Source organism: Ursus arctos, unplaced genomic scaffold (genome assembly GCF_023065955.2).
Source record: "Ursus arctos isolate Adak ecotype North America unplaced genomic scaffold, UrsArc2.0 scaffold_14, whole genome shotgun sequence".
In the NCBI taxonomy this organism is placed as follows: domain Eukaryota; kingdom Metazoa; phylum Chordata; class Mammalia; order Carnivora; family Ursidae; genus Ursus; species Ursus arctos.
This window is the reverse complement of record NW_026622808.1, coordinates 45,157,428-45,170,172: the sequence shown is the minus strand read 5'-3', so window position 1 is coordinate 45,170,172 and position 12,745 is coordinate 45,157,428. Positions and strand designations below refer to the sequence as shown.

At 43.6% G+C, this 12,745-nt stretch overlaps 1 protein-coding gene across 6 annotated transcripts in view; it reads right to left on the bottom strand.

Annotated features, from left to right (window-relative positions):
• Positions 1–12,745, bottom strand: part of ATXN7 (ataxin 7) — a 136,323-nt gene that overhangs the window by 18,609 nt on the left and 104,969 nt on the right. For all 6 annotated transcript variants that reach the window (XM_048226418.2, XM_026501172.4, XM_057311864.1 and 3 more), the window contains 3 exons: positions 3,811–4,063; positions 1,268–1,527; positions 718–800 (listed from right to left, as the gene is read on the bottom strand). In XM_048226418.2, the coding sequence (XP_048082375.1) occupies positions 718–800; positions 1,268–1,527; positions 3,811–4,063 (596 nt within the window). The remainder of the gene's footprint in view (positions 1–717; positions 801–1,267; positions 1,528–3,810; positions 4,064–12,745) is intronic.

The following is a 12,745-nucleotide window of genomic DNA, read 5'->3' as shown; positions in this document are numbered from 1 at the left end:
CCTTCTGAGGGTAGCTAGGGAATTCTGCAGAGAAAGGCACATGAGCACGTACGCTCATTGACGGAGGGTCCGCCACAGCGACCCCACAGCACCTCTGGCCGTACAGCAAGTACGCCACCTTCTGACCAGCATACCGGCATTTTAAAGGAAATCTCAGGACCGAAAGGAGAATCGTAACATTTTCTTCACTTGGTAAGACTGTATATTATCTCGTATTTTCTTAGAACTGGAAAAATGAGTCTATCTCAAAATCAGATGTTTTTAAAGTGGCTCTTGAAAATTTCAGAACCACAGATTACAAAAGCATTTTAAGAATATTCACACATAGTCAAAAGAAATTTCTGGACTTGTTTTAAGTTTACACAATTTAAACCACAGTAAAGGGTAGCCTCTCACACTAGTTTCTCTGCAGAAATATTAGCAGTATTTGAACATCACAGACTGATTAGGAAAGAACACTATTCCCCTGGATATGACACCGGAAGCTCACTGGGGGCAAAATGTCTCTTACGTTTTGCAGCTTATCACAAAAGACACCACATTTTCTGAACTGGAGGCATTCTTCATCAAAACCCAGTTATCTCCTCCTTTACAAAATCTCGAACAATCCACAGATCAGATCCTCTCCGGGTTCAAGAGACTTGGGGGGCCATGTCACGGACCCCAGCTCCTTGTGCTTACCGGAGAGTTTCCAGTTCCGTCCAGGAGGCCACCTACCTTGCATGTCAAAGACCGGGTGCAGGGCTTCTTGGTGTCGAGGTCGATGACCCCACAGTGGATGTCAGGGTCAAACTCTCTTTCTGTCAAAAGCACACAGACATTACCATGGGCTCATCAAACATTCCTTCCTTTATTTTGAAAACATAAGGAGCAATCTCAAAACAAATTATAATTTGAATAAAATCTACATCATCAATAAATACGAAATCTACAATTTGTGAGCCCTGCAAAGCAGCAGCAGCAGATACCACAAAGAGAGCGGGGAACTACTGCCATCACTAGACAGGAAAGAGCGCGTGCAAGTCAGCACTACTGCACCACTCCATTCACAAAGACACCTTGAGAGAGCTAGTTACCTGTCAAACTAGTACCTACAGACACATGTGCTTTTAAAAGCAACAGAGAAGAGGTCAGACATGGTACTTCCTCCTAAAGCTGAAGTTGACCAGTCTTAAGAAGACGACTTATACGGAGTAGCCCATTTGCTCCCTCATGAATGCCCAATTAATATACAGAGAAACATTAAGACAAAAAAATGTGAAGCTACCTGATAATCTCTTATTTAAAAATTTCCTGTTATTGGAATTATCTTCAGACTTCTTTTCCAGAGTGGATGGTGCAGGAAGCCCTTTGCCATTCAGAATCTGTCCAGGTGAAGGCAAGGTTGGCTTTGGTATTGAGGAGCAGTTAAGGCCAGGCTTGACTGAGGAACTCACAGTAGCAGGACAGGTGGGCCCCACTGCAGATTTCAGTAGTGTGCCATCCATCTTCGGATGAATCTTTTCCACTTTGACAGAGGGCGTCATGCTGTCAGAGGCAGAAGTGGAACATCAGCCCCGAGGGCCCTGCAGCCCCAGGGAAGTGAGGAGCTAGAGGGCAGAGGGCGGAGCCTCCACCTATCCATGCACTGCACTGACCTAGGCCCCCAAAGGCAACTTACGAAGATGTGTGAGGACTACCCAGAAAACTCAGGAAGATTCACGATGATTCAGTCTCTAAGCCCTCCTGGCGAAGCAAAAAGGTCCAGAGGACCATCGGATTTACCTGGTCTTTCATCATCCAGGACAATCTTACACATGAGCCTATGGGAGACCCACACCTGATACCCAACCCCATTCCTGTAAGAATCAGAACATGAGAAGGTCTAAAGGGACTATCAGCAAAACCTTTAGAGAATATCTTTTGAGAGCTATCATTTTTAAGAAAGCGTTCATCAAAACTAAGTAAACTGAGTGAACAGAGGAAAGAATAATTGGAATTAGAGAATATGTCCAAGAAATGTCTCTGAGGACACAAGAGAATTCAAATGAGCCTAACCATTATCTCCGAGAAGAGGCTCTCTGCCCCGTCAATGAAGGAGACCAACGTTTAATTAGTTATGCGATGTGTCACTGACGTGATAATTCTCCCGCCTCCGAGAAAAGTTTCTATAATAAGAGCTCAGAAGTTAGGTGTCTAGCACACAGCTGGTGAGCACCGAACACCTGGGCCTCTAATAAAGAATTGAGTTTTCTGAGAATCTTCCTGACGCTATCATCTGGGCGGCAAATGTTGGTATAAAGCTAACAGTTGGCCTGGTCCCCCTCTAAAGCCCAACTTCATCCAAATAAAGAAGATTTGGATTGATGAGGTTTTATAAACTTTGTTCAGTGAAGTCAGTGCTCAAACAGCTGTTAAGCTGGCGAGTGACTTACACATAGCACTGGCATTTTCTTTGGCTTTCAGATAGGTCCAGGAACGAAAGCCAAGCTTGCTGTACTTGTCCTTCTGACAGATGAGCAGAGGCTGGGGGCTTAGCAACCAGGACAAACAGCACCAAACAGCTGTACCTGGAAGAGCCTGACAGCAGCAGAGACGCTGCAAGAAGCCACGGCCTCTCCCAGCTGGCAAGGTCCTCGAGCAGCAGCAGGTGCTAGACACTGCCCAGAGATTAACCAGGTTATCAGACCTTGGGACTGAGACGTGTGGCATGCCCTCCAAAAGGGAGGCAGGCCAGGGAAAAGCTACCCACCCCCAGGACTGAGGGCTGCCATGACGAGGCAAGATAGGTTTCTCTGGAGCACTCGGGCTGCTCCCTCATGTGACCACAAGGAGCCCGGCAGCCTGCAGTTCCACTGCGCAAACGTGCCCAAGCCTTGCCTGGCAGGGGAACTTCTTCCAGGCTTCCCCCGTCACTACTGTGATGGACACCCAAGACTGCGGGGGAGGAAGCACTGTCTCCCTATTGCTCTGCAGGCTCCAGAAAATCCTGGAACAGCATCTAGGAATCACTTCATCTTTTCATTCCTGCTGTTATCAACGGCAGCAGCACAAGCACCAGTGTCCATTTATTTACTGTCTCCTGTGGGCCAGACACTACGCCAGGTGCTTGACGCTACCATGCTAATTCTACTCCTCCCAGGAACTCTGCACCGTGGCTGTTACTCTCACACTGAGAGAGAAACGGTGCCTCGCTCAAAGCCCCGCAGTTAGGAAGGGGCGTGCGAACCCAGGCCTGTCTGACTGGAGCACTCCTTGGCTAAAGCTCCTCGACCTTATTATGTTTCCTTTTTTTTTTTTTTTTTTTATATTTTATTTATTTATTTGACAGAGAGAGAGAGAGAGAGAGAGAGACAGCCAGAGAGAGGGAACACAAGCAGGGGGAGTGGGAGAGGAAGAAGCAGGCTCTCAGCGTATGAGCCTGATGTGGGGCTTGATCCCAGGACCCCAGGATCACGCCCTGAGCTGAAGGCAGACGCTGAGCCACCCAGGCGCCCCTATGTTTCCTTCTCCTTCTCTGGAAAATGGGGATAACAACAAGAGCTGTTTCATAGGCTTGCTGTGATAACTAAGTGACAGGACACAAGGAGAGCCAAGTTTCCATAGCTGGCACACAATAAAGAAGCAGTATTATTGTATTATTAACCTCACTATTACTATTCTGTAAAGCCTCCCAAACTAGGACAGGGAAACAAAAAGTGACGACATCTATTTGCTCTCCCCCCCAGCAGCCTCTCTTTTCCCGTGACTGACAACGCTCTCGGATGCTACAGGTGTGCACAGCTCCACCTCTGGCACCAAAGCTTTCAGAACCCTCTCGTCCATACTCACATTCTACCATGGGGGACTCTACTTTGCTGAATGGGATGCATGGGCCTGGTGTTCCCCCTGAGCTGGAATTTCTCTTTGGGTGATTTCAGCAACTTGGAACTTAACGAGGATGCGCTTAGAACTCCTCCGCTGGAAGAGCGGCTGCTTCCGCTGCCGCCGCCTCCTTTGCTTTTGGACAGAGAAGGGAAGAAGGAAAATACTGAAGTGGGAGGAACGGCTAAAGAAGGCTTGCTGGATGAGCTATGTCTTCTTTCTGAAAAGGAAAACAGGAAGGAAAAAAAAAAGAAAAAGAAAAAGACACAGTTTCAGGCAAGTCTCCAATGGAATCCTAGAAGAGTCCCCTGAAATCAACACATTTAGGTTCAAATATGCGTCACTAAGTGAAAATATATTTAACGCAGCAGCTTTCAGAAATGGCTTATCTAGGCCCCACAGACTTATTTAGGATTCTAGGAACTGGTCCTTCTGCTTCGGAAACATCTCAGCACAAAGCGGTTTAGCATACATAGATAGCCATTAGGAAATTAAACAGCCATTCTAAACCAGAGAATATTTGGGTTTGCAGGCTAGAAACGAACCTCACTCCAACTTGCAGTTGGAAAGGCAAATTATTCATTCATCTGCAGAGCTGTACCAACTGACACTGCACGGATTTCCTTCTTCCTTGCTAGCACAGTATCTTTCCAATTTTCAGAATTGCAAAATGTTAAGAAACAAGTTGTACCTTATTTTTTTTTGTCACTACCCACCAGCATATGACACCAAATAAGAATGTTTCTAGGGTTATCTTATCATTCTTTAAGAATCTGTTCTGCAATTTTCCAGTGAATCACTTCACTCCCTTTTTTTTAATCATCTCTCTTGACTACAGATGGCATAGCTCTGGTTCACGCCACTAAGATGCCAAAGGCGCAAGACAAAAATACCACAAATAGCTCCGCCTGCTTTTTAAACCAGGAAGTAATTCATGGTTAAATACCGACTACACAGGTTTAACTGAAAGGAAGTCTACCCACTGGAGAATCAGGTTTTCTCTGCGTAAGGCAATCCACACTAAATAAATTGAGAGCTGTTGAAGAATACTACTATCTGAAACAAGTAAATTATTTAGTAACTTTATCTACTTAAGTACCTTATGATGGTAGTAGCTTAGTGTCTTCGACGAAACTTGCAATTTAAAATGACACATGGCTTTACTGTAAGTTTTAAAATGTACAGGATCCAACATTTACTTATCACAATATGGAAGCTATATGAATATTTTAAAAATTAAGCAAACTAGAATCAATGATCATACGCATCACACACATGGTTTATTTCTAAAGGTCATCTTATACCAGTCCTGAGGCTCTCTAGGCAGCTGAGATGACTTATTCCCAGGAGGCCATTAGTTCAGTGATGCTTTATACAGTGCTTAAGAACCTGCTTTACAGACAAAACTCCAGTTGTCCAAGTAGACCACACAAAGGCCACAACCAAGTTAGGATGGCTAAACTGATAGTGATTTTTAAGTGCCTGTTGCTTTTTTCCCCCCTCTAATGAAAGTTCTGCGTATGGGAGGGAAAATTAAAATAACTTAAGTTTAATAATTTTCCAAATTTGGCATCCGAGAGGTTCCCCCCACCCCCACCTTCTAATTTAGCTTCTCTCTCCTCTGTGATCCCCAAACACTGTCTGAAGATCCTTCTAAGCATCAGCACTTGTCAGCCAGGACTGTAAAAATCGGTTTCCAGTTCTGCAGCCTCCCTTGGATGGTGAAGCTTCCTGTCTGGGTCATCTCTGCCCCTGTGAGGCATGGCACAGAGCAGACCTTCAATTAACATTTGCAACTATCGGTACAGCTTTTCTTGTGAGGAGAAGTGACTGTCAAATGGCCCTAGACCAATGGTTCTCAACCCTGGCCACACACTGGCGTAACATAATGGGCTTAAAAAATGTGGAGTCCCAGCCTCCGAGACAATGATTTAACTGGTTTGGGGTGTGGTCTGCGCATCAAGACTTTTATAAGCGCCCCTGTGTTATTCCACTGTGCAGTCAAGGTCGAGAGTCTTCCTCATACAGGGCTAAAGCTCCAGAACCATTAGACATGGCTGAGTAAGCTAACATATGTAGAGCACTGAGAACACTGCCTGGGCCGGGGCACTCTGTATCAGCGTCTGTTAAGTAAAGCTCACTGCTATTACCTGTTCTCAAACAGTGCTTTCCAGACGTCCATCCTGCAAATTATTTTCACCGTTCTTACGAAAGCTACGTAAAATACTCTTTGTAATTCAACATTTTTATTTAAATGATCAACTCTACTGTTCCCTCCTCCTCCTCAGCCAATATTAACCAGTTTCTCTCATGGGGGCATCACTGGTATTTTGGACAGAACAATTCTTGTACAGGATTTCAGGATGATTAGAGGTCCTGCCCCCTATCCCTTAATCACCAGCAGTGTCCCTCTGCCGGGGGCAACATGAAACTACCTGCCAATCCATTTTCACATCACCTAATGTGAAGCACAGTACCACCCTCAATTGAGAGCTATTTCTCCAAACAGTAGTGTCTATGAAACAGGTCTGATAAGCTTGTTAAATATATTTTCTGATATATGTTAAAATAAATATTAAAATATTCCTGCAAGTTCATCCACAGCAATCTTGTACACTTCTGGTGCAAGTGTACTAAAGGAATAAAACCATGTTTCTGTTAGCAAGAGGGAGAAAAACCCCAACTACAACTTTTACTTTAACGAAGTACACTGTTTTTTACTATTCTCTGGGGGGTCAGAATTCTCAAGCAAGTGTCTTAGAGTTAATGTGATGCATTTTCTCTTGATAATCAAATGATGTAAATAAAATTCTCTATCTAATTCAATACAGTTTTGCTTGTAATGTTGGTTTTGAGAAAGTAAATTTATTTTAAAGTCACTGATACACTAAGGAATGAATTGAACATAATGAAATACTGCACTTGCTTTTGCAAGATTTCATCTGCAAAAAGCACTATGTCAATGCAGAAAAGGACACCTGGCTGAACCGAGCCATGTGGGCTTACACAAAACACACCCCTCCCCCGCAAGCATCCACCACCCGCCCCAGGCCACCACGGATGTAAGGAGTCATACCCGTCCACAACCGGTGCTACAACTTTCCCACAATTTCAGATAACCTTCCGTCCACTACTTCACAAGAGCTCACAAGCTGCAGCCCTTCCAACACCTACTTCCAGAAGCAAATGTCAGGATGTTTTCTTGTATTAACCTACTCTTAACCATTTAATCTACGTAAAACTGTACTACCGTTTTTGTTAGGTTCCTATCTTTTTGGTATCACTAATAAAGTTGTGAATGTTGTGCCCATAACCCCATTTTCCCAATGAGTCTCATGTGGACTGTATTACACAATTTTGCACAGCATAGTAATTTCTTAGGAATGCATGCTGTGTGACAGCAGAACTGACTGTAACTTCAAGCTTGTCCTTTTAATCCTCTATACCCATCACAGACCACTGCTGCCATTTTCTTCAGCTAACACTTCTTTTCTTGTCTATTAACTTTTGATATGGGATTCTACACTAGAAAAATCAAGAATCAAAAGTTTTCAAACATTGGAAGTCAGCTGATGTATCAATAACATTTTTAAAAAATGTATTTTTTACTTCAATAATAAAAGCTACTTAAAAACTAAGAATGGCACTCTATCATGTGAATTTCTTTCATTCACCAAAGCTTGAAACAGACTTGGGTGATGTGTGTCTGAGTACGCGTGTAACAGATTCTGGCTGAAAAGTGCCAGCTCAAACCCTTGTCATGCTGCTGAATTAAGCTGTTCCTTCACATCATGGTCTGGTAACTTATTCTCTGGAAAGGGCGGCATCTGGCTTACCCTCTGCGAGAAAGCAAAGAGGAAAAAACAAATTTAATTACAGCTGAGTTGGACTCTCCTCATCCTTTCACTGTGGGCCTTTATTTTTCATAAGATTTTAAACTGGGCCTCCAGCTTAAAAAAAAAAAATAAAAGTGTTTGTTCCTAGATCAAAAGAGAAATGGGTAAGTTATGGGTAGGGTTAGGGACCTTATATTAACTGGTGGCCAGATTCTAAGCATAACTGCAGTGTGGTTTGGTAAGGAGTCCAAGTTGAGTTTTCAAACCACTCCTCTCTCTGGGGTCTGGCACCAGCTCAGAGAAAGGACACTCTGTTGTCCCTGAATGAGGAGGGCACTTTGAATGGCTCCAGCAAGAGGATCAGGCAGACCAACAGATAGACAAATACAGATACAGGGAAACACAGAGCAGAGACTCAGACCAACGGAGACGTATGGATGAGTGGGGGTGGGGGGTGGGGAGCAGCAGTGGCACTGGGGGTTTGGGTTAAACAGAGCAGACAGATGTGGAGAAAGAGGGAGAGGTAAAGGGGGCGGGGGGAGAGAAAGAGACCATGTGCACGCATACAAGAGATGGATGCACTGGGCTTTCTTCCCCCTTGCGGCTTGAATGTGTGCTACCACTGAAGGCAATGGCAGGACACTGGGAAAGGTAAGGTAGAGGACAGCTCTCTTTAAGTCTTCCAAAATGGAAAGCAACCAAAAATACTGAGCTTGCAATCTGGGATTTATGCTGAGGTTTAAAAATATATGTATGTATGTGTTGACAGCCAGGTACAAACCAAATAGGAGTTCAAAGCAAATAATTAGATCTTTTTAAGTCGTAAATAAATACTGCTTTGAAAATAACTAAAAATAATTTATATGCACAAGTGTCAAAGTTAGGATACAAACCTAAAAAGCTGTCAAAGCAAACTGTAACTTCAAACCATTCATGCTGGAAAAAAAAATCTACAAGGAGGTATGTCCAATTTTAAGTGATTATCCCTGGGATTAAGTGCCTATACTTCTTTTTTTTTTTTTTTTTTTTAAGATTTTATTTATTTATGTGACAGAGAGACAGCCAGCGAGAGAGGGAACATAGCAGGGGAGTGGGAGAGGAAGAAGCAGGCTCATAGCGGAGGAGCCTGATGTGGGGCTCGATCCCATAACGCCGGGATCACGCCCTGAGCCGAAGGCAGATGCTTAACGACTGCGCTACCCAGGCGCCCCAAGTGCCTATACTTCTGAAAATATTTGTATATTGTTTAATTTTTCTATAATGACTATGGCTTACTTGATTATACTTTTAAGGAAACCAGGGCATTTCATGTGGTGCTCTAGCCTCAGTCTCACACATGCCAGACTACAGCAAGGCATATTATCATTTACAAGCAAGGAGTCATCTGTCCCATTCTCACCGGTCATCACGTAAGAGCAGGTGACAGCACCTAAGAGCTCCTAGGACCACTTCACAAACTTATTTTTGCTCAGGGGCTCTTCTATTCATGTTTTATAACTCAAACAACTGACTGATTAGAAGTCTCACCTTCAGCAACATCAACAACAGCAGCCACTGTTTCCTGGGCAGAAACCACGTGTCGGGTACCACGCTATGTAATTTACAGAGTTTATCTCATTCAGTCCTGACCATCTTCGTACAAAGCAGATACTGTTATGATCCCCGCTTCCAGATAAGGAAGCCAAGGCTTTAAGGACTCAGGATAGTTGCCCAACAACACCCAACTAGTTAAGAGGCATAGCTGGGATACAATCCCAGGCAGGTTGACTCTAGCACCCAGACTGGACCATACTATAATCCACCTGCCCTTATGTGGTGTTATCAGTAAGCCATAATATGTGGTCCAAAGGCAGGCAGAAGAGGAGGGTGAAGGTGAGGGCTGGGGCATATAACAGTAGGAAGCCCATCTTCCCAGGTGCTCGGCAAAAGCAGGCTAACTGCCAGCACAACAGACTGCAGAGGCTGAGCACACAAGGTCGAGACAGAACTTTAGTGAATTCAAGATAGGGATCCAGAATCCGTTTATGGGAAACCCAGGCTGTTGTGGATTTCATCTTTCCATTCTGCAAGCTGCTATCCTAAAGATTAGCTACGCATGTCAGCCAGTGTAGCTTTTTTCTTCTTTGCTCAGAGGGGTTTTAAACCATCAGAGATGGTTGGAAGAGTGAATTTTGGTAGAAAGTATCAGGCAGGGCTATCTTTCTGGCTAAAAAGAAACATTTTACAAAGTTCCCAGATGAGTCCATTTCACTAAGAACCATCAGGAGGGGCAGCAAATACCTGTTCTATAGGATTAGACTGGCCCCCTCTGGACTAATACAAGGCACGCTTCTTGTCGCTCTCTGGTCTCCGGTAGGTCGTGGTTGCCTTTCCAGCAGAGGCTCAGGGCTGTCAGGCACAGTCCTGACGTGGGCTAAGTAACTAATCAGCCTGAAGAGAATCCAAATTAAAATTAAAAAATGCTTTTTTATAGATCCCCTGAAAGGGCAAGAACTCTGGAATCAAGAGACGGGGGGTTCAAAGCCTTGCTCTGCCACTTACCAGATGGGTAATGCTGGACAATAACCTGATTCCACCCACCCTGGCACCTCTTCATCTGTCGTACCTACCCTGCAGGGCTACTGGGGATTCAGCGACGGAGAGTTGTAGAGCCCACAGCGCAGGGACAACTATGGACCAGACACCAGGAACTCAGCAAGCACCAAGACAGATGCCCCCTGTGAATTCAGCTAATGCCAGTTACAGACTTCTGTGAGAAAGGTGTGCTGATTACCAAAGCAGGCCGAAATCACTAATAACCTAACCCACTTGATCTTCTCCGGCAGGGACAGCTGCAGGCCACATATCTAGGGCAGAGTCCAGGAAGACACAAAGCTCTTCTCCTAAAAGCTCAAACAACTTTTACAATTCATTTAAAAATGAGTAAACTTACACCAACCAAAAAGAACACTCATTCAAGCTAAAGTTATTTTATCAATAAAAAGTTGTCTCATTTTTCTGACAGAAATGAGTCACTCAGGAAGAACTGCAGGTGAATGGAATGGAAAAAAGTGAAGATCAAGTCTCAAATTCAGCTTTATAGGTCCAAAGGTGGAAATTTTAGGCCAATTATTGAAGAAATGATTCCTAACATTCACAAATTTTTCTCTAAATGAAACCGATACTTTTGGATAGATTTGGTCAGATAAGGTCATAAAGAGTGTGTACTCTGTACAGAAAGGCCTTATGAAAAATACTAATCCACATTTGAAGGAATGTATGATTTCATGGAGTCACTGACAGCCCCATCCCACTAATACTCTACAACTGTCCCTTTTAAAGCAAGGATTTTTAAATAATCAAGCTTGTACATGGCTATAAAATGTTCAATGCCCACATATGGATCACTTGGCCAGGCACAGCAAGTAATAACTGCATATAACAAAAGGCTCAGTTTGGAAACTTAGCGTCACTCAGTAAGCACGCCCTTCACAGAATTTATTAAATTGTTTATTTTAACATCCAGGTTGAAAACTAACCCTGATGTGTTATTATCCAGCTCCCAATTAACCCAAACGGTCATACTTCACTTGCAGGCTGCCAAACACAACTCCTGAGGTGTCATGTGGCATCACCTGTCTTTGTTACGAATGACCCCTACAATCATTCAAGATCATGGACTATAAAGCAAGACTACACAAACATCTTTCAACTCTCAGAGCATCTTCCTTGCACATGTCGTCCTCTGCTCCACATCAGGGTTTTCCCTAGCCTTCTGACATTCAAAGCAGAATTCCATTCTGGATCTTTCATCATTTCTACACAGTATCTAGATTTATTATCTACTTACTATATTTTTCAAAATTCAGCGGCTAACTAGGCATATGTAATTTAGCATTATCAATGAAACCATGACTTCGAGTTTGACACAGTAGTTACCTATTATTTTCCTAATAAATATTTAAAAAAATACATGGCATACTATCTAAATTCAGTGTGGACATGAAATCACTACATGTGAACATGAAGCGTTTATTGATGTCTTCTCACTACTTTCATGGTCAACTTTTCCCTGTAAATTTTCTTCTTCTTGTCTAAAGGCACTCACTCTCATGTGTCTGACCAGCAAACACGGTCTTACCCCACTTCCTGTCCTCACATATTCTCTTTAATCCTCAATCTGCTTTTTCTCTGATCCAACTTCTTTAGGATCCCCAAACACTCGATTAGACTACTCCAGAGAGAGGTGAGTGAGGTCTAATGCTAAAAAAACAGCCAATCCATGAGACTATCCCCCCACAACATTCAAATCTCAGGCTGGGGAATCCAGAGCTGATCTCTTGACAGGCAGTGCCTCAAAGGACAATTAGCCAAGACTGGAGCTGGGAGGCAGCCTCAGAAAAGCATGCTTAGGTGGGTTACAAATGGCACTGAAAAACAGGGAGGAAAAAAAAGTCTTTACCACAAAGCACTCAGCATCATTTCCACTAGAGAGATTTAATTGAAAAGGATGATTTCAACACTGGCTGCCCTAACAAATTAGTCTCCAACTGTGACTTCTGCCAAATGCATTTCTCCTCCCCCTAAAGCAGAGGTGTTTTTAAATTAAAACATAAGGGGAAAGTGCAGAAAAGAGAGTCATTTACAGCACTTGGGCCACTTGAAACAACTTTTCACCAAAGGTCTATAATCAAATTATCAAGCTCTTCAAGTCAGTGCTTTATGACGGAAATAAAAGCCCGACTAAAGTATTCGGGGTCTCCTGGCATTTCCACGTCTCCGGGCAGGGTGCACACTTGCAGCATCCCCATTCACACCAGCGGCATGAAAGAGAACAGATCACAAAGGGCAGATTACAAGGGAGAGCGACTCCGACTCCAGTGGGGGAAGGGACAGGCGTGAATGGATTGTAAATAATGTTGCTAAGAAGGGAGCAGAAATATGGCAACTTCAAATAATCCTCTTGCCAGGAATTCTTCCCATGGGGAGGGACTGTTCTTTCTGTACTTTCCTTTCAAGTGTGTGAGAAATATGAAAAACTTAACTGAATATCTGGGGGTACTCCTCCCCTGCCATCTTAACTTGCA